At 41.5% G+C, this 23,386-nt stretch overlaps 1 protein-coding gene across 2 annotated transcripts; it reads left to right on the top strand.

The window, feature by feature from the left end:
• The first annotated feature begins 1,730 nt into the window (after positions 1–1,730).
• Positions 1,731–23,109, top strand: LOC139984971 (uncharacterized). 2 transcript variants are annotated; one of them, XM_071999136.1, is made up of 5 exons: positions 1,731–1,885; positions 18,532–18,681; positions 19,338–19,394; positions 20,877–21,017; positions 22,844–23,109. In XM_071999136.1, the coding sequence occupies exons 1-5, from the start codon at positions 1,874–1,876 to the stop codon at positions 22,955–22,957; spliced, it is 474 nt and encodes a 157-aa protein (XP_071855237.1). In that variant the 5' UTR covers positions 1,731–1,873; the 3' UTR covers positions 22,958–23,109. The 2 variants fall into 2 exon arrangements, with proteins under 2 accessions (XP_071855237.1, XP_071855238.1); XM_071999137.1 differs by lacking the exon at positions 18,532–18,681 and having other exon boundaries at positions 1,859–1,885.
• Positions 23,110–23,386: the final 277 nt, after the last annotated feature.

Below are 23,386 nucleotides of genomic sequence, written 5' to 3'. Positions count from 1 at the left end.
TCACGTGTAAATTTAAAATTTCCCTGGAGTAGGACCCTCATACCCCCTTACCAGGGTGTCGTTTTGAACGACCTCATGTGACATCCTTTATGAAATCATGGACCCGTCCTGCATGGTTCAACATCATTACTGAGCTGGAGGTGATAGTGATACCCGCCTTTGACAATAAGGCAACTAATGCTTATATGTGGTGCAAAGAGGACTTAAGGTTTTGAATGTCGCCACAGTAACCTTTCGCTGGGTCGCTGAGAATTCGTGAGGTACAAACCCCTTCTTTCTTGAACTTAGAGTGCATATCACAACTCATGGTCACTGTAACCATGCAGGCAACCAAACTCCGGCGTGAACATTTTCAAGCATCCGCATATAGTGTCTAAGAACCTAAAGTTAGACTGTAATGTGCAGTGGCGTAGCCAAATGGGACCGGGGACTGACTGGATATCCCCCTTCCACATCTCCAATCGTCAGTCGGTAGAACATAGTTAAATGAGGGAATGTTTTCATTGAGCAGGTGTAGATCTAGACCACTACCTTGGGTGTACCCACTCGTTTTTCAACCTCACACAAAATATTTATTAGCAGAAACTTGCCTTCAGAGTAACTAATAAAGACCTAGTTGATCGTGTAACTATGCCTCAGAATACACCATTTGACGTTTAAATTTTTTCCTCACTTTCTGGTGCGTAGGACTGGGATTCAATGACGCCAGGGCAGCACCTTATGAAAACCCACAATGATTCAGGCCTCTACCTTAATCAGTCGTGGAAATTTCAATTTCTTAATTACCATTCATTATCACAATATCTCACGTTTACTGTTTTAATAGTGTACATTGAATTCAGCTTCAATGATCCCAGGGCAGCATCTTTTACTTAATCAAATCATATTCGTCTCTAGTCCTTCGAAAAGGCTTCAGTACCTAGCTCAATCAGATGCGGGAATTATAACCTTTGCTATCATTCTCACTCCATTGGTAATACTCCATCGAATTTGACATGAGTAAAATGCACTACAACCTTGTATAAGGTATGTGAAGAAAATGCAATACATATATTACCTAGTAGGCAATGTGTATCTACATATTCGTCTTAAAGGGGACGCAAAACAAACTTTCCGAAAGATTTGAGAAAATCTTATTAAATTTGTGAAACTGAATGTCCCTTAGCACACAAGGTTGAAGAATTTGATAGAGTCCAGGTATGACATAATCGAGCCTTACGTGCTTGTATTTATTTTGAAGTATTTCCTTTTCGCACCTTGTTTATTGTGTGTTATGGAGATTGATTTTACACATACTGGATTTAAAATATTACACCTTTTAGCATGACATAATGATATCATTGGTTACAGTGAAAACACGTTTAAAAAAGACAACAGTTTTTAAGGCATCTGAAATTGCGCGATATTATTATTATTATTATTTTTATCTGTAGGTTATGTTTAGAGGCACATTTGGTATAATTTGCTATGAATATAGCATATTTCGCAGAACAAGAATGGGAAACATCTCCCGAACAGTATTTTTAACTGAACACTTCTGCTTAAGTATTCTATTGTGTCTCATTAGTTCCGTCCAACTAACACCGACTGTGAACTTTACTATGTTTATTTATGACCTAAATTATCGTCTAATCTTATCTGAAAGAGTACACAAATGATTGATAATGACCAAAGTCTTCGCAGGGAGTGTAAATCGCGTGAGGATCTCATTATTTACTTACCACCCATTTGTTGGTTAATTTTAGAAACGGTTAATTGTCTTTATTCTCGGTGCAACTACCAATGCTCATTGATGTAGGCCAACAACTGCAATACACAACAGTGGCTGAGACAGATGTAAAATAGATCCAGTGAGACTGCAAAGTGGTTTTAAATGTCGTATAAGGTAAGAATATTTTCTACATAAGCGACTTAACCAATATATTAAAATCGGTGCTTACTCTACATGTACTACTTTTTCTTGCATTATAGTTAGCCAACTACATCATGCCTTTCGTCGCCTATCAGGGCCGATGTTTTTTTTTTGTAACTGCGATCAGGTTCTCTGCATGGTTCGCCGATGATAGGGATTTTTCGTAACGAAGAGTTTCTTTGGGTTTCCACTTGAGTCGTAACCTCATATACAGTACTATAATTAATGATATGAAAGTTTGATGTTTGCAAGATGTCACTGGGTCACATTGCCGCTAATACTTGATATCTTATAAACTGAAGCCAATTTTCTATCTTCCTAATGCATGTACTAGAGTAGTAATATAAATCCCCAATGCTGTTCAAAGTACACCAACATGAGATTTGAGCCAAATTGATGAAATTATTTAAAACATGATTGCTCAGTTGTCCATATGAGTAAACCCACTAAGCAACGAGTAAACGGTCACCGGCCCGTTACAGCCTGCTTTCCCTTATCCATGTTTTTTATCAATATAAAATGAGACAGTAAATTTATACCACATATACCAACTAATAGCTATTACACATAGAAATGTGATGTTGATGCTGACCCGAAACTGATTCAGCATGATTTGACTGTCATGAAATCTTGCTGCCGTTGAACGTGAGGCTGAGGTACTTCGTCCTTTCATATGCAGTCGACAACTGCGCCTTAATATCGCCTGTCGTCCAATTCCGTGGATCTAAATCAGACCCGTTCAAGTCTGGAACAGCTTCGATGGTAACCTATAATTTTAATAAGTTAATAACGTGTTATATGATGAAAGGTACATATTAAAAAAGAAATAATAATAATGATAAAGCCAATACCCAGAGGAAAACCAATGCTCAGTGGCGCTAGTGCTCAGGGAACTGAGAAGGCAGTCCACTGGGAGTCCACTGAGAAGGCAGTCCTGAGAAGGCAGTGCAAAACAGATAAGTTTTGAGTCTGTTTTTTGAAATGTTAACGTTGGGTGCCGACTTTATGTGGAGTGAGTTCCAAAGAGTAGGAGCGGCATTAGAAAAGGATTGTTCACCAAATGACTTGAGCTTCCACTTATGGGTGATCTCCAGACTTGTGCAGTGAAGGGTCATTGCATCCAGCAGAACTTGTGGTTGATGCGCGACTTGACCGACTTTGTTATTGAGCGTGATCTGCCATGTGCATTGGTGTCTCTGGACAAGCAGAAGGCCTTTGACATGGTGGATCGCGGGTTTTTAATGAATGTATTGAGACGTTTCAGTTGGACCCAAATTTTCGTAAATGGATTTCTGTTTTGTATCAAGAAAGTTTCAGTTCTGTTATCGTAAATGGGTTTTGTTCGGAGGTTTTTAACGTAGAGAGGGTGGTGCGCCAGGGTGCCCTCTGTCTCCATTACTTTGTTTTGTTTAGAGAGTCCCTCTCTCGTCTTTTGGAAAGGAACTCCAGACTTGTTCCATTCGTTGTGCCAGGGGGTGCCAAAGTGAAATGAGCTAAATATGCAGATGACGTGACATGTGTTGTTTCGAGTCTGGGCTCCTTTCGCGCACTCTCGTAGGATTTATCTATTTTTGGTTCCTTGCTAAAAGCAAAGGAACCTATGTATTCAGGTTGGCGTGTGTGCGTGTGTATGCGTGTGTGTGTGTGTGACGCTTTAGCTTGTATGCACGATAACTCAACAAGGGATTGACTGATCATTATCAAACTTGGTGGGTGGGTGGCCCATAGTGAGTAGATGAACCCTATTGTTTTTGGTGCCCACAAAGGTCACCAAAGGTCAGTTATGGTCCAAAAACCTAAAATACTAAAACTGCAATAACTCCCAGTGCCAATGTGCGACAAGGTTGATATTTTGGGACAAGTTGTGAACTGGTTAGGGGAACATTTTGAAACTTAACGGTCATATGATCTGAGGTCACCAAAGGTCAATGAATGTTAAAAAACTAGTATTTTTGCGATAACTTACGAACGAATTGTCCGTTAGGGTTGGGAGTTGCTTCAGTGTAATCCAATTGTCGACCCACATCTGGGTGACCCTTGACCTCAATTTGACCTCTGGTGACCTTTTCATGTTTTGGGGATTTTTACAGTTTCGATGCTATTTTCAGATGTCAAAGGTACCTTCCGATCATAAATATCGATAGGTTGACCCCCGTGTGACCTTTGTGTGCGAACTTATATGGGGTCAAAAGTTTTCGGTCGGAGTTAGGATGGCTGTACAGACTTATCGTGTTGATTTTTGGAATCAGCAGATCAAACTACATTTGAAACCAAGGTGAAAAGGTCAAAGGTCACATTAGAAAAAATGTGCTTAGTTTGGGAGAAAACGGGCGAAAAAGAAAATGTTTGGTTTTGATGCTAGATTTGGATATCAAAGGTACCTTCCGATCAAAAATGTCAATGGGTTGACACCTGGGTGACCTTTGTGTGTAAAGTTATACAAGGTCAAAGTTAATTTTCAGACATTTAATGCAATAACTCCCAGTGCCAAGGTGTAACAAGGTTGATATTTTGGGACAAGTTGCAAATGGTATAGAGGAATATTTTCAAACTTAACGGTCATGTGATCCGAGGTCATCAAATGTCAATTAATGTTAAAAAACTAGTATTTTTGGGTGAGAAAATGGGCAAAGAAAAAAATGATTGAATTTTTACAGTTTTGATGCTATATTCACGTCTCAGCAATCAAAAATGTCAATAGGTTTACCCCAGGTGACCTTTGTGTGTGAAGTTATATGAGGTCAAAGTAAATTTTCAGACATTTAGTGCAATAATTCCCAGATCAAAGGTGTGACAAGGTTGATATTTTGGGACAAGTTGCAAATGGTATAGGGGAATATTTTCAAACTTAACGGTCATATGATCCGAGGTCACCAAAGGTCAATTAATGATAAAAAAACTAGTATTTTTGCGATAACTTGAGAATGAACTGTCCGTTAAGGTTGGGAGTTGCTTCAATGTAATCCAGTTGTCGAACCGCATCTGGGTGACCCTTGACCTCAATTTGACCTCTGGTGACCTTTTCGTGTTTTGGGGATTTTTACAGTTTCGATGCTATTTTCAGATGTCAAAGGTACCTTCTGATCATATATGTCAATAGGTTGACCCCCGTGTGACCTTCGTGTGCGAAGTTATACGAAGTCAAAGTTAAAAAATATTAATGAGGTCACGGGTCAAACGAGAAACGGGTCAAACGAGTTGCAATAACTTGGCTACTATTTATTGGAATTTCGTCAAACTTGGTATGATTGATATTGGTAGATAGTCTCCACACACTGATGTGTGTTGCAATTGATATCAGGGCTTAGCATTACTTTAGCAACAAAAGTTTTGTGAGCATAAATTACTGTTGTTGTATTAGGGCTTTGTTAGAAATTTCCCTATGAATGAAACTAATGAACAGCAGCAAGGAACCATGAAATGTTTTCATTCTGGTTGAAAGAGCTACCGGGGCGAAGTTGAATCCAGAAAAGACAAAGGGCATTCGTCTTGGTAGCTGGAGATACAGAGACTTACCATTCGGTGCGTCGTGGTCGGATCAGAATATCAAAATTAATGGTATATGGTTCGGCTACGATGCACCTTGTGATCTCACCTGGAGCGAGAGGGCTGAGGTATTTGAGAGCAGACTCGAAACCTTTGGCACCCGCTGGCTTTCGATCTTTGGAAAGTCACCGTTATTAATCGTTTCGTTTCGCCCATGTTGTGTGCTTTTTACGTGCAAAGAAAAAACGGACACGGACCAAAGGTCAACAAAAGCAAAAACAACCCCAGTCTGTCCAACAACCACCACAAACCCAACCGAAAACCCACAAACAGAAATCTCTCACCCACCCACAAATGTATTCAATGCAGCGTTCAATGTGACATGAAACGGACACGGACCCAAAGGCCAACAGAACCAAAACAATAACGCTACACAAACCAGCCCCAAAAAGCCAACTCCAAACCACAAACAGAACCCCCCCAACCCATATTATGTAACGACCACACAACCCCCCCCCCAACACACCTGAAAAATAACCCACTCCAAAACTTCATCCGGGGTACGCCGTCCCGATGGTAGACAACAGGCCTGCGCATTACCTGCGAAGTTTTCCCAATATGGGTCTTTTCAGGCCCCTGGCAGTGTTCCCCCTTTTCTTACGAGGGAGCAGAGTTCTTAGCTTCTCGTCATTGATCGAGTGGACCTCCCTGTTAGGAACAGGAGGTCCACTAGCGACCATCGTGTCCGGTATAACGGAAGCGGCTGCGGGTAGGGTGGAAGGGCCACTCGAGTCAATGAGATCAGTGGCCTGTTTCGTCTCATCAAACCAATCGGAGGACTCCTTAGCCACAACTAATAAGGCTGTAGTGCAGTCCTCCATTGGCGAGTCAGATTCTGGGCCACTCAATGTCTCTTGGGCCGGTTGACTCGGGGCCCAACTAGTATCACCGATAGCGGGCGAAGCTACCGGTAAACCAGTACAAGCGGCATCCTGCGCCGCATGCCACTCCGTTAGTACCATCTCCGCCGTTTTGTCCTGCTCTGCCTTAGTGGGCAGGCTGGCAGTCTCGGCAAGTTCGATCAGGGGAGAGGCCGGACACGAAAGGGGGAACAAAGCCTCCACCGGGGCGCTAGTGTTGGACACTGGGCGATGACAGGAGCATCAGGTGGTACGGTGTCAGAGGCCGGGACGGGGACCGCTTCAAACACGCCCGTAGCCACTCTCGCGGCGTATGAACGGTCTGGGCATAAACGGGCCTGATGGCCCGTTTTCCCACACGAGTTACACACGATATCCCCTCTACACTCGGCCAGGGTATGCCCAACCTGTAAACAGCGGCTACACCGCTTGTTCGGGCACCACCTGGCCTCATGCCCTTCCAGCCCACACAACAAGTGCGAGGCTGGCCCGGATATGCAGTGTGGGCCCTGTACCCATTAGCCCACAAGGTAGAGGGGATGTCGGACTTGAGTTCGATTCTAACTCGTCTAGTCCCGGTCTTGACACCTTTACATTGAAGGAATTCCGGCTCCTCGTAGCCGGTCACTTTCCCAAAACGCCCCAGTGTCCGCACATCCTGTTCAGACATGTCTAGAGGGAGATGGAGGACTGTCACCCACACCGAACTGTCATACGGTGTGACCTTCAGTCCCTCGACTCCCTCCAACACATGGACGCCTCGGACGCGGGCAGCCTCCGAGGTAAAACGAACATCAAAACAATTCATACCCCGGAGAGGTTTACGCTGAAGCGCGTCAACCTCTCCAGGGACTTTTAAACCAACAGAACGCAAAACTGAAAAAACTTGTCCGGGGACGACCTTAGCCTCCCCCGAAAAACTCAACAATACGATTTTGCTGTCACGGCGAGCCGCCATGACAGCTAGGGGTGTGGCAAAGCCACGCACCTATACAAAAACCAAAACGAAAACAAACCCAAAACACACAAACTACACTAACACTAACTGCAAACTAATGAAAGGCCAACGTAAAAACACAAAAAGGTCTGGTCAACGAAAAGTGGAGAGCAGCCGAAAACACGTCCGCACTCCACGAGAACGGAACTGAACTCCATGTTGTGATACCCGGGCGCGGTGTACCCAATTCCGCGTCTCGTCCTGGTGCGGTTGGAGAGGGCGATTTTTTCATTCAGATGGTCTGGTGGTACAGAGCTTGTCAAGAGGGCGGTATTGTACCAAAAACTGGAGAAGGGGGGACTAGGGGTGGTTCATCTGGGAAGTAAGTTAACTTGTGTGTTATTTAAGCAATTGTTTGTAGCGGTAACTGACCCAGGGTTGCCTTGTTCATATTTTGTACGTTTTTGGGGCGGGTTGCACTTGCGTCGATGGGTTCCGGCGCTGTTTAGCAACAGAGAACCGCATAGTAGCACACCAAGTAGAGTGGTGCGTGTCATTTGCTCCGCTCTTATTGAGTTGCCCCCTGTTGACCTGTCACGGCCGGCCCTCGTTCTCAGTTCCTTGCGGGATAGGGCCTTGAATGCAATTTTTGTACAGGGACGTCATCCTGTCGAAGTATGGCGTTCGGTGCATTCAAGGCTGTCCTGAAGGCGGTGAAGTCTGACATTCGCCTTCAGGTTGAAGGCGACTTTCGCCGTTTATCTGGGGCTGCCTTTTTTGGAAGATGGTGTGCTGGGGAAGGGTGTTTTGTTTCGCTGCGTGCTGGTCGTCCTTTTGTAGTTTTTGGAATGTTTCAGTGGGGGGTTTGGGCGTTTTGTCTCTGCAGGTCGGTGGGCGTATGTACTTTTTTAGCTCGCTTGACCTGAGTTTCGTTTGTAAGAATGGGATGGTTTGGTAGTGCCGTTTGGCCGTGACGTTTTGTATCCCGCATGGCGGGTCACGTAAAAAAGCACATCCTGGTAGATAGTTTGTTGACCTTAGATGGAGGCGGTCTATATATGATAAAAAGCCTGACCGGTAATGTCCATAATCTCGAAAGATTTCGCGGGAAAAACCGGATATACTACAGTGTCAAAACCATTCTTTAAGAGTATCGCAACACCGCCAGCACGTTTTCACGTGGGATATGATGGATGACATTATCTGGGAGCGCCGTTTTTAAGGATACGATCATCCCTTTCATCACCAGTTAGCCAGGTCTCCGTTATCGCTAAAATATCGCACTGACGTGAGATCATAGTCTATGATCGCTGAGGATTTACCACGTCCCCTAATTGACTGGGCATTCCAAACAGCAAACTTTGCTGAGGGGGCATTCAGGTTTGTTCTCTTAACATGAATCAGGTTAGCGGTATTTAATCGATTGACAACACTTCCGAATTCAGAAATCGATCCGCAATGTAATCGGTTTGTTACTTTTGAGGGGATCAGCCGCTTTCCGCCTCGACGCCCACGCTTTGTTATTCTCGCTATATTCAACGACTTCAGTTCATGCCATTTATCGGCCGTGAAAGGCGGAGGAACAATACAAGTAATTGCACCCCTCTGCGTGGAAACAAGGCGATGTCTCTGGTGTATGTTTGACGACACATCGCGGAACAGGTACTAGTAGATAGGACGAATTAAGTAATACGTACAGAATCAATGACAGCAGACGAACATCAAAAGCAACGATTCTCGACAATACAAGAACGGAAAACAACGCGATTTGGTCCAAAATGGTCACAACGTTCATAAAAGTTAATGGTGAGTTGTTAAAATAATGATGAATTGTTGAAACGGTGTAAAAACAGGGCCGTCTTAAGTGATCACCGGGCCATGGGCCCGGCAATGGAGCGGGGCCCCTCAATCAAGTGAGTTCGAAAAAAGTTGCGTGAAAAATTGACATCCTTGACAATCGCTCAAGCATAGACATGCCTGCATTTACCACCCCTCCCTATGTCGCTCATAAAGCATAAAACTTTAGCTGAATAACATACGTGATATATCTAAAAGCTGAAATACATTATAGAAGAGTAATCTTCCAGTTGCCCTCCATCCCTTCCCTAACAATACTGGACTCACCATTTGTAACACCCTTGTGTTGAGTCTTTGAACTGGGGAAACTAACGGAACTTGCGGCATTTCTTGATCGTAAACTGTTGTATGATTGGCTGAAAGTCAATCTTTTTGAGGATGTCGCTTTCTATGCACATGAGAGAGAGCCTATTAAGTCGCCGTTGCCCCATTCTGTTCCGGAGATTATTCTTGATTAGTTTTTAACTTGAAAATGAACTTTCCCCAGTACAATTTGTAACCACCATGCATAGGACAATTCGGAGGGCAATTTCAACATTCGGGAACACGTATTTCAATTGATCTGAAATGAGTTTCCTGTAGATATCTGGGAGTGTTGTGCATTCTTCATCGAGGACGAGGTGGTGCTTGAATTGTTTGCATTCGTTGAGTAATTCGTGGTAATTCAAGATCGTCATTATAAACTTTGGCAAACTTTTCACAGCTCCGACTAAGTTCATCACTGTGTATTGTTTTCAGCTGATTGAAGAAAGAAAACAGTTCCCCGATGTTTTCGTATGCTTCCGCGCGTTTGGTCAATTGAGAGGTTAGTGAGTGCAGGATAGGAAGGTACGTATCCAGCTTGAATTTTTCACGGCCTTTCAGTAGTACTTCTTCGGCTGACCCGTCATCCCTGGTGAGTTAAACACTTCGCTTTCGTGCACGTCGCTGAATTCCGGATCCGGACACCTGCTGTTAGCCTTTGCTGTAAGTTCATAATCTTCGAATTCGTCTCTCATATGGTCGAGATAGGATTTCAGGGACTTGAGGAGATCAACAGTAGCAAGGGTGTCAACATCTTTCGACTGCAGAACTTTACTTGTTTTGTTCATCCGGTCGAGAATGTCATTCCACACCATTGTCAGAATGACGGTTTCCAACTTGCTAAGTCCTTCTGCTTCGATTCGTGTGGACCATTCCTGATCAGCATTCCTGACACACTCATACATTGGGACGTAAAGGGTTGTCTAGACATCGCGCATAGCATATATAGGAGCAGTTCACTTCTACTACTAGGACATCATGGACATGCCTATAAAGAGCTCACAAAGTAATTACAGTAGATAGATTTAGGATCAATTCCACCTGATCATTGATGTGCCGAAAGGCTCATTTGTTTATGACCATATACAGACAATATGACGGTAATCGATTTTAAGTGATGGAAAATGAATATCAACTTACCCGGATATATTCTCCTGGGAGAGAATTGCACTGAAAAAAATGACTGGTGCTCGGACCGCGGACCCGAGTTGTCTGGTGTTGTAAGCCTTCGGGGCATTGTATATTCCAGGGTTGCCAACTCAGATTCGAATATTTAATGTCAAACTCTCAAGTGTTTCACCAACTCTCGTCACAAGTTGTCAAGTATCGAATTCAATCAGGCATAATGGCCTATTCAATAAGTTTTCCTCCCAGATTAAGACATGGGGTTACTACGATTAAGGGGCCCAGTGGGCCCATGCGTTAAGACGGCCCTGTGTAAAAATGCTTGAAAGTCAGAGCGATCAAACGATGCAGCAGTTAGGGAAAGCGCCATTACCTCTTTAAAAATAAATAGTATAGTAGGTTCGTATTACTTTATCAGTGTTCGACACAGTTATGAAAACCTGAAAAAGTTTCCAAAATCGATTTGAATACCTGAAAGAAACGTTAACATGCATACCAAAACCATGGAAAAGGAATTATTTCTGTAATTCTTTCTACGTGTGTTCTTTCGGCCATAACAAGCATCCACGTTTTATGGAAAAGATGAATGATATCAACTTCTTCTTGCAAAATTCAAGGAGTCCCAGCCAGCAATCATAATTGGGCCCCAAATGGGGCCCAATTGGGCTGCCAAGTGGGCTTCCAAATTGGGGCCCATTCAGATTTGTCATTTCGTTCCACACAGGGCCCAATTGAGCCAAACAGATTGGGGCCCACGAGTGGCCCAAACTGGTCCCAGTTGGGCCAGACTGATTGGGGCCCAAACCAATCCCATACGGGACCAACCGGGCCAGCTGTCTGGGGCCTACCTGGGACCCATTCTGGGCCCCAATCGTTTTGGCCCACACAGAACCCATACTGTGCCCAATCAGGCTAACTGCATGGGGCCCAAATGGGACCCATTTCGGGCCCAGTTGACTAAGCTTGACCCAAGTGAAACCCACACTGGGCCCAACTGGGCCAACTGTGTGGTCCAGCACGACCATGGGATGGGGACGTAAAATAACAGTCCTGGGAGCATCCAAAGGACGAGAGAAGAGCTGGATATAGCTTGGTTGCACTTGTGTCCCACATATTATAGTAGGTTGTTGAATGGGGGTCAATAACACTTGAACCGTTCATGTACTGTCGTGGTACAGCAGAGATTAATTGAAGCAAATCCAAATCCAAACAAATGTATTCGTGTCTACATTCATTGAAATATATTTTTCAAGAAGACAACGATGAAAACTAAACAATCATTCCAAAACTCCATAATTACATTTTATTTTAAAACATATGAAACTCTCAGAACTGAAACTATATGCGTCCTAATTGGAGGGAACATTTGGCATTTGGGGAAAGAATAGAATGTCCAGGCAAACCCTGCAAATGTTAACGATGAGGGCAAGATGCTATATATTGCACATACTTTTGCATTGCAAATGCAATGCGAATGTTGCTCAGGGCCAACAGTATGTATGCTAGATCATCCTCTGGATCATATGGAATCATAAAAAACATCAACCCATTTAAAATCGTGACAGAGAGCTGAACATTTACTTTTTCTGGCAAGGTGAGTATAAACATCTTCAATGTTTTATGACAAGATAATGGCATAGGTAATAAAAAATATTAATACAGTAAATCTGGAAACACAAAAATATAAATGGATGGATGTACTCTAGAATAATGAACATTGATGAGCAAGAATTAAGGTGTATAATCATTTAATGTAGATACGACACAATGAAAAAGAATGGAATGGTTTAGTACTAAGCATAAAAATTCACATTAGAGGGCAAGTGTACTCAAAATGTGATTTATGTATGTTATAGAGCTTTAAAAACCATTCCAGTAGCTATTCATCCCATCTCTATACAAGGACGTAGCTAAGGCCTGATGATTGGGGGGGGGGGGGTGTAGTGGCTGAAATTCCAACTGGATGGGTTTTGGAGCCAGAAAATTCCGACTTCTGCCTTGTATCCCCTCCCCCCCCCCCCACCTTACTACTCATCAACATTACCATGCTGAACGCGCGTACCACTGGCCCTCACTTCACAGTAAGCAACTGAGTATAGTTATCTGCTTTAAGGCTACATAGACTCCCTGACTACAAAAGCTATGTTAATGTAACAAAGGGGAAAACGTTTTTTTCTTCAACAAATTATATTCGACGACATAGTGAATTACCAAAAAATACAGTGCTTTTTACTAGCACGCTTATATTATTTTCCTTGGGGGGGGGGGGAGGTGGGGCTATTTATTACTCACATGAAACAATTTAAATTGTTCACTCCATTCCAACTGAGAATTTGGAATGAAGTGAACAATTAAACATTTTGCAGAAAAATTTTCAATTGCTCAGTTAAAGCAACTGAGCAATCCAAACTTTGTCTGATATTTTGATAAGATTTTATCTTGTTATCTAAACAATTCACTGAAAAATGTAAACTTATGGGGCAAAGTTTTTCTTATGTTGATGGCACTTTTAAGCTTCCATAGATTAGCATTGAGCGTTTCAATTGTGTATACTATAGAGCCGATGTATATCCTGAACTTACTTGAAGCTAGCAAACAGGGTCGACCCACCCAATAGCAAAATTAATACATAAATTAACCAAATTGAAGCTGAACGTTGTACAGTAGTTCTAGGCATTTTTCTTACAGTATTCAAAATCATACAAAGTTTTGTATGGTGGATTATAAGGATCGCGAGATACAATTTCTCAATATTACAAGGAAAAGATGGTAAATATGACTGATTTAAGGTGAAATTTGACCGAAAATTTTAGGTCACTCACAAATTACAAGAATATTTGAAAATTAGAGTGCGACAGTCGGAAATTCCGACTGTCGCACTCAAATTTTCCAACTATCGTCAGTTTTACCAAGATTGGGGGGGGGGGGGTGAGACAACCCCCCAAACCTCCTTCTAGCGACGTCCCTCTATAGCATGTCCGGCTACAGAGTTAAGAGCATTTGGAAATTCCTAAAGAAATAAAATAAAACGGCAACACTAATATTTGATGACATCAGTTCCTTAGTTTTGTAGCAATTCCTGTTTTATATTGTTATACATAGTCATATAAACGTGGAAGTTATAACCCTATCCGTTCTAAAGTGTTAACATGTTATGTCAGCACTTGGGATTTAGATGATGTTTACACAATATTATTTATTTCACATGTAAGGAACGTGTGGAAACATGCGTTTATATATTTGAAAGGGAAATATAACACTTTTAGTAATAGCCAGGTATTGACATGAAAAATATGGTGTGGCCATCCTACTACTATTAAATAACAAACTGCAAACAGTCATATCTCGGTAACTGAACATGCTATGAAGATGGAAATAGTGCTACCGATATGATTTCCAATGCTCTATCAGATAGGTGAACTACAGTTTGAATAAATGCCCCATTTAATCTACCAAAAAAAATCGGTTTGAACATGAAAAATACATATTTACAAATGTTGAAATTGTCTTGCGGTTGATGATTGAAACAATGAATGAATAGGTTGACTGCGTCCAATTGATTGTCGAGATCGTGTTGACAGGCCTTGAGTTGTTCAGTAGTGAGTATTGGCGAAAACGACTGCCTACTTTCCTGGAACTTAACAAAAGAGGCTGTAGGAATAGTAATAAAGGCAACAAGAATGCGTGGGTGCTCTAGTTGAACAGCGTCCCTAAAATGTTGGAGACGTGAAATTAGCCGAGGAGCAGTAACTGGAGAGCGACGGAGAACTCTGTGACCTGAAGAATTGCTGGCGAATTCCTTAAGGTTGTTAAATGCCTGCAGCACAGCGAAGAATGGCCCAGTCGTTGGTAGGATAGCGACGTAGTTTATCTATGGTATACGGAAGCAAGTCTGCAACAGTGGCTTCTCTTCTAATTACAAAGTCTATGCTAAGTACGGGTCCTTCAAGTTAAAGTGGAACGATAGTGACAGAAAAAAAATCTCTCATTTTCATATATAATGTAGTTCATATGTTACCAAGCAATCCATTTTTTTAATTTTCCAAATAGCACACCGGAAAGTTATAAAAAAGGGAATTATAACGTGGCTTTTTCGTCTCCGTAATTTAGGAATTTGCAAACACTGAAACGACCTTGAACAGCCCTCAGGTCAGTGAATGACGTCACTGTGATGATCTTTTCTGTTGTGAACTGTTCAGTACGGTGCTGTGCGTGCATTTCGTGTCAGCATAACTGTTATTTTCCGGCGTAATGTTCAAGTCATAAATAGATAATGAATATCATGGTGTTGCTTGATTTCTTCACCACGTGTTTACAAGTTTGTTTTTACGAAATTTGCGGCGATTTCGCAACGATTTCCCAATATCTGAAGAGGTAACTCGCAAGCTGACCCAAAGTAACGTAAATCTCAAGATCACGTTTTTGGCGGGTTTTATACAGAGTGATGTATGAATGTGCTCACTTACCAGTCAAACTGGCACAATAACAATAGTGATGATAGTCTCACGCCTAAACGTAGATTAGTATAACATCCGAAAGAAAATCCAAAGTTCTAAACAAAGTAGATTCGCTTGTATGCACTAGGCCTACTGTAAAACATAAACGTTCCTTGTTCCGTGCGTCATTAAATCCAACAGAAAGGTTTCATTGAGCTTGAAATACAACCGCATTTGAACTCAATCGAGTAGTTAGTCTAGCTCGAAAAATTTTCTCACTACATGCAATGCCTTTTGCGTTTATTCACATGCATGCCTCGTGGTTTGGGCTTAGGAGGAATCGTAATCTAGCCCAACTTCACGTAGGTCCGCAAACGGTACTTTCACACTGTGCAAACATAAGTGACAGTGTGCGCTACCGTATAGTAATACTTACACGATGTTTTGTTTCGCTCGAGCATACACATATTTCCTATTCGTATTACATTTAAAGTGGTTTGGAGGGTATGAACACATCTCTGCCCAAAAAAACTGCCTAAGCGACGTCCATGCCCCAATTGAAATTTGCACGTTGATTCTCTCCTCACATAGTCATTAGGTTGTTCACGTCTGACATGTCTTCCAATTCCAACACCTACTGTTGCATTTATCGGGATATATATAAATAATGCGGCATAAAAGCATCAATCTTTCAAACTTTTTTTACTTTAGTGACCTTGCCACACGCAAATTTCAATTTGGCCCGAGATGGCTCTATGACCGATTATTCCGTAATTTACATTGGGGCAGTCAGCTTCACTTAAACGACAAGAAAAAGCAGGAACAATAACACCTTTGTTTCAAGCAGTGTATCAAATCTCCTCTCTTCCCTTTCAATGTTACGTTTACGTTTAAGTTAAAAAAAATCGATGAGGGGCTATCGTATCCAGAGTTTCCGATATCTCTCTCCACTTTTTCCGCTTGGAAAATTGAAAAAACTTATTGTAGAGTCCACATTCGTTCTGTTGCATCCCCCTACAACGCAATTTCTTGGCATTTTGCTAGTGGTTTAAGTTGTTTGTCGAGTCCAATACAGAGTAGGTTGCAACTAAACTTACGCACTAAGTGCACACTGCTGAAGTACACTTCACTTTGTTATCATCAAAATGACGTCACATGTCACTGTAGATCACGTGATCATCAAATCGCTTTTCGCGAAAAGCCCAATTTTTGTTTAAAAAATCAACGAGTTTAGGAATTTTTTTAAGGCCTTTCCCAACATCGGATTGACTTGAATTTTCACATGTGTAATATGGAAACCAACTAGAATACTCTTGAATAAAATCGTATTTTTTCGTCGATGCTGAAAAATCACTATCGTTCATCTTTAAGGCCTACGATAGCGATCGAAAGAATATGCCGTTGAATCAGTTACAAACAGAAAATTAATGCGTGGTGATCCACTACGAGACATGTGTATTGAAAAACGAACAAGGAGACTTATCTATGAAAGGTTTATAATGAAGACAAATAATACACCAACTGCGATTGCTCTGCACTGTAAAAGGCTAAGTCAATGTAGACCGTAAGGATAGGCTGTCGCGAGTAATACGTTAGAGAGGTGATCGTTAGGCCAAGAGCTCGCGGAGCAGTAAATAACACGAGTGGGCAATGTCCGAACAAATATAGATAATAAGGGTTGAAGTTCCCGAGGTAAAGATATACGTGTAGAGCTGTATATATAGGTCAGCTGGTACTCGTAATAGTAATAATCCACATGTCGCGGAGGTCCCAAGCTAAGATGACGCATGTATTCCTCTGGCGAGTCCCTTAAAGTATTTTCCAAACGAGGCAACCCGTCACAGAAAGTTTTCACTTTCGGAGATGATGGTGCAAGGAAATAAAACTTGCTACAAATTCACCCAAATGAGTCACTTACAGCAAAAAATTGTTCCAAAATACTCACCGAGTACCAACTCCTTTCGAGTGAATGATTGAATTATCAATTATGAATTGAATTATTTCGATGGATTTCGTTGAATCATATCGGAATTCGGAAAGCGTTCTCTGTCATTTCTTTAGCTTTATTGCCGTAGAATGATCACGTACGACGTGAGGGCCCGGAATGGAGCGCGCGTGATACGTATTGGCGTAAAAAAACGCGCCTAATTCGGGAATCAGTGTTGCCAGTTGGCATTGTCATAACGGTAGTGCAGTGTAAAAATGAGATATATACATTGAAGTAGGTCAGCCGAAAGAGTGAAACCCAGGGGCGTACCGTCCGGGGGGGGGGTGTTCGTGAGTTCGTCGGTAAAATCAAATATACTGATGACCTTCTTTCTTTTCTTTTTTTTTGCTTGTCAGTTTTTCGGCTTACAATCTTACCAATTTAACATATTTTTCGCAGACTAGCCTCATTTTTTCGAGCTAACAATCAATTTTGGTCGGTAAATTTGGGTCCGTACACCCCCCCCCCACCACTCGAAACAGTAACAGGACGCCCCTGGTGAAACCATCTTGCTCCCGAATGGGCCCGAAGCGGGCCATACATGAGGGCTAACCTGATCAAAAACCGAGTCTAACCCAATTGGGGCCACTACGTTAATGAATTGACCGTTGTCAAGGATTGGTGGCCCTAAGGATGAACCTAAGCTTTCCAAAGCAAAAAACAAGTATGTGTTGAACATGTCAATAATGTTTTGAAGTATGTTAACCAGAAGGGCCAAACTGTATTGTGCCCGAATGGGCACTGAGTGGGCTGGCCCAACCAGGCCCAATTCAACCGAGTGAAACCCAATTGGGCCCCAACTGGGCCTGCTGGCTGGGGTATAATGTCAGATACTAGTGTAAGAACCATGCTAGACAAAGATTAAAATTCTTTACAACTTGTATTTAAGATCAACAAAACGCTACCAAGCTCGTCATACCAATCAGTTGGTTATCTCTAACCATCTCTTCTTACCTCTCTGCAGAATATTAACATATCCTCCTACAGTACCAACAGACCCTTACCGCAATTTTTCCGATAACTGCCTCTTTTCTGTGGGTCGCACAAACGTCACTTCCTGTAAAATATAAGGTTTACGTCATGTCGCAGCATGGAGTGAAAACACTATAGTGTGCAGTGATATGTATGTGTCTGTGAACGTTTCGCAAAGATCGTCATTTACCTTCATTCTGTGCATAAATATGTATCGACGGGTCAACCCGCATGTAATCGTTGATTCAAAATGGGAGCCAGTTAATTGGTAATACAAAAATGAACAAAGGGTAACGTTTACGCTGTAATTCATAATCTGACATGACGAAGTGTTCCCGTTTTGTTTTGCATTCCAACGACTAGCACTCTCTGCATGCGTAAAAGGTTTTCCCATCCTTTTATGAGTTCTGAAAGTGTATGCTTTCTTTAAAGTTGGAACATATGAGTCATTGGTAATATGATTGTAAGTCAACGTTAATTATGTGTTTACAAGTCATATTTGCTTCCATTAAATTGGCTGCGATTGACCCGGGTCACGAAGAACTCCGGATGACCGACCGACAATACAAGAAAAAGTTTACTTTTTCTCCATCTAGAATACCACCATACCTGTGAGGAAATTCATCTTGGTTATTTCTTTACTTCACATTATCATCGGGATCACTGCAATCAATCTCGCAATATTTGCTTTTGTTGGAAATTGTCAGAAGAGCGGTAAATTCGCCGGAGCATGGGGATCTGTAGCGGTAAGGATCTCTTAATTTAGTAAACATAATGTCAACTATACCAATGCCATGTTCATAACTAATCAACAATCACTACCATTAAACCTGCAAAAACAACGCTGCAGTAGATAAAACTGAAGTAGTAAAATTAGATGAACCTTCTGTCTCCGCAACGCTGAAAAACCGTTTGTACAAGCAGGAATTTAAAGGTGCAGGAAATTTCAATGACATGAATTTTTATAAGATGGAAAATTTATACGCAGGAATATATAATAAGCAATAAATTGTACACAGACATGTGTAAAACACAGAAATGATAAAGCGTTGAGATGCATAGACGAATGAATGTATAATAAAAAAATTATGTATACAAGTATTCGATGGTGCATTTGTTTCGGTTTGTTTTCTTTATGCATTGGATACTTTTGTTTAAACAAATGCAAGTGTATAGCCCGATCTTTGAGATTAAAATAGAGAAAACGACAATAAAGGTCAGATGATTTACCACTTTACGATGAAATTAGTACGCTAAACTACGGAACGTCTTTATGCTAAAATGATAAAGATGATTAGATAATTACCAGCGACATGTCTAAATGAGCAACATCAATCAATTAATTAATAACGAAAGAGAATGACGACATAAACTACTGCACCTTCTTTCTTCTCATATGCAGAGTTTAGCTTGCGCATCTCTTGGATTGGCACTGGCAGTGGAGACTAGAAGAAAGTTTGTGAGTAACGTCAAAACTTAGTGTGAACCATTGGAGCAATAGCAGTATGCTATAGTCTGTGTACATCGTGTGTACTTCATTAAGATGGCTCATTAGGTTACGCTTAAGTTAATCTCTTCATCGTTACCTTTATGACCTCCACCATGTGCACAAATCATTAGCAATCGTCAACGCGATCACCAATACCATCATGTGGCGATTGGACTTGAAAACACACCATTTCAGGTTGTCGGCACTCGGCACAAGCCGCACGATTCTGAAAGTTCTTGATTTTTCTAGTGTAAGGATTTGAACACCAGGACACTTTGACAGAGTTTTGCTTGCACAGGCAATAATCACTGCTATCGATAGAGTTACGGTAGATTTTCGACTATACCTTCCTAAATCATGAACAAAATTGTTTACTCTTGTCCATGACAAATGACATAATTTAGAGCAGATGTAGTGAAAATCAGTGCATGATCAATGAACTTTCAAAAAGTATTTCATTTGAGAAAGCTGTATGCGCGGTCTATAAATGTATTGCACTATCTACAACTAAAACATAATAATACAGATATAAAGTCAACAGATGTACGAGTAATACACAACGTTCAGTGAAACCAAATTGGTGACAAAGATATATCACGAAGAAGATAGGCTAGGTTGATAGCAAGTTGATGCCGAGAGTAACAATGTCTCATTCTTACGATCTCAATTATATCAAAACCTGCTTATAATTTACAGAGAATGCACGGTGTTTCATAACGTTAAAAAGAAAGATGCTTTTGTTGTAGGTCGATAAAACCTGACTGAAGCTTGTACCATTTTCGACGGTAGCCGATGCAATAGTCGTCATTCTCGATTGATTTAACCTAATTTCATATGCGACATGTTTTTTGCCCAACTAATGGAAAGTCTAAAATATTGCATTACAAGAGACGTATCTGTAGTATTATTTGCTTTACGTTTGTAAAGGAAGACTTCATACTACATGATTGCATTTAGTAATCCATGTAGATAGCCGTTTCCACGTCCTTGTAAACGTGAGTCTGGAACTTTGCCAGTGTCAACCATTTTAGTCAAAGCAATGTTTGTCCAGCTTTAGTTCCTACTATGACAAATAGCTCATAATGAGAAGAAACTAAAGAACATTAAGAACTGAACTGGAAGACCTGTCAAGCGATATGTTTGAAATTGTAAAGACTTACCCAGTCGTTCCAGTTTTACCGACACGCGTAATCTCAATGAAATGACTGTACAGAGGCCCAATATACCATGACAATAACGAATCCGTCTAAAAATTAAATAATTTTCATTCCGACATGCCTCTCATTCCACAAATGCTTTCACAACTTTAATGAGTGCTAGAGTTCTAAGGAACCATGTGCTGGATGAATTCATAGAGGCCCTTTGGGGGCATTTGCGTCATATGTCCTTTGTTTTTTTTACACACTGATGTTTGTGTCATACAGCGGTTTTTCTTCCAACCCTTTCGTCTAGGTTCTGGTATACATTTCTCTCTCTGCCTTCTCTGTTGTTTTATCGGCATTCGAGCTCGCCATGGAGTCAGTCGGCCTAGAAATGGATCATTATTTTTGTCAAACAGCAAAAGATGGAGGATTCATGCGACGAGAGTGTAAGGTAAGTCGTTATCTGGTATTTAAATCCAAACTTGTTAAAATAACACCACATGAACGCCAACGAAACCAATTCATGACAACGTTAGTCTTAATCAAAGGCTTATAATGTTTTTATGTTTATAGAAAATGAGAACTTGTGAAAGATATAACATACTATACGTAGCAGTGGAGTGCGGCGCACACTAATCTCCCTCTCCACCCCAATATTCATCTTCAGTCAGGTTCCTTTTGGCATTCAATCGGCGAAGACAACTCGTTTTGTTTCAGCAGGTCGGTGGGCGTATTTTACTTTTTGGCTCGCTTGACTTGAGCTTTCTTTGTTAGAATGGGATGTTTATTATATCGGGACTAGCGAGAGAGAGGGGTACTGGGGTATCTTGATGCCGTAGTCTACGCTTCTTCATGAGACGTCTCGAACGGGCGATAGAGGAAAACACTGACAGTTCACATAAAAACAAGTTGACAAGATAGGATTTGATTAGTGATTCGTTATAATTTCTTCTCTGTCGATTCTCATCTGTAATTAAATAAAATGATTAGTTTGCCGTTAACATACAAACTAAAAATACAATGATCTGACTCCGTCAATTTCGCAATTCGAAGAGTGAAGTGATGAACTTGCAGAACCCATGCCGCCTTTTATAGATCACTCTACCGAAATTCCCACTGCGCGCAGTCAGAAGACAGCCAATAACCTGCCCATCCTGCCTTAGCTAACGATATAAAAATCAGTGTGTTGGCACTGATCTGCCCTGATTGGTTTGGGAGTTTGGAAGTCCACCCCTTTTTTATGGAAACTTCCATACCACGTGAGAAGAACCTTCTCGAATGTTCCACAGACACATCGGATCTATTTTGGGAAAAGGCCTGTAACGTGATTCAATAAGATAGTTAAAACTTCTCGTGGGAAAACTGAATCCTCGACCTAGATAAATATTTAAAGGGCCTGTATGGTGTCTCGATGGAGTGATTCAGGAACATCAAAGAGGCAGTATTACTATTTCATAACATTAGGTAGTGCCGTTTGGCCGTGACGTTTTGGATCCCGCAGGGTGGGTCACGTAAAAAGCACACTCCTCCAGGCCCAGGAGGCCCTTTCCACAATGTTCAATCTCCTAGTACCAAACTTAGTCTGGTGGATTTCCAATTCCCGCCTCCACATATTTGATGCCCTGTTCACGTCACTGAGAGATATACATACCAATCAAACCATTTAAGGGTCTGAAATGCTTAAAGGAATATTCCGCTGACAGGCCATGTGACATTTAAAGGGACAAGAATCAGTACTCGACGTTCCAGGTGCAATCTCAGTATCTTGCCAGGTTGACTGATTTGGAGCATGTTGCTGATACCAGGTACTATTACAGAATTTCCAACTTTAATCATCACGGGATGCGGATCACTGAAGTAGTTGGCGCTCACCAAGGGAATATTCCTTTAACGATGTCAAACATGTTAACGATGTTAACATGTTAACGATGTTAAACATGGTCAAATACTTTGAACGACCCACCAGACTAGAGTGCCATACTTGAGCAACGTTAGAAAGTATGACTGGCTACTCAATTACTATATGTTATGCACAGCGGTTGATTGTTAATGAACAACAATGGAGAAATATCATTAGGATTTCCCCCGACATCTCTGCATGCTATTTATGGGTAGTGTGGGAGACGATTTTTCAACTATTCACAATGGTTGACCATCTTTGTAGTTTATAGTTTTGTAGTACCCATGCAGACAATATTGGTGGATCATGCTTTAGCAGTGCTCTATCAGTTATGTACCATACCTTTATTTTATTTTCACTCTTTCATTTTCATTCAGCTTGAATGCACCAGGGTACATTTCTACATCATAACAACGGCTGTAGCTACGTTAGTACTGTGTCTCTTCAGTAGTCTGATATTGTCCCATTCGCTGCGAGGCTTATCAGACTGACGAGCGACATTGCATCCGACAGTGAGGTTTCATATACTCCATGGAGGATAACCTCTGCCGAGAAATATCCTTAAATTTAATGTCACATTGCAGGGGAGGATCCAGGTAGGAGTGGCTGGTCAGGGGTCCTCCCACCCCCCCCCCCCTCCCACCTTAGAAAAAAATATATGAATTAGGCTACAGCTACAAGATCACCTACTATTGTTTCTGTGTGGTTGATAAATCCGCCACACCTCTCCTGGATCCACGCCTGAGTTACCAGTCGCTGATATTATATCCATCGTTTCGAGTTTTATGAATTTGATGGACGACATCTCCATAAGGCAGCGACTATCACATTTCATGGAATCAGAATACAAAATCAGGATATATATGCGGGTTTCTAATGGTGATATTCGCTGTGTGCTGTATCGGACTGGTATTATATAT

This window comes from Apostichopus japonicus, chromosome 17 (assembly GCF_037975245.1).
Source record: "Apostichopus japonicus isolate 1M-3 chromosome 17, ASM3797524v1, whole genome shotgun sequence".
NCBI classification, from domain to species: Eukaryota; Metazoa; Echinodermata; class Holothuroidea; order Aspidochirotida; family Stichopodidae; genus Apostichopus; species Apostichopus japonicus.
Note: the sequence above shows the minus strand (reverse complement) of the source record. Positions and strands in the feature narration are given on the sequence as shown.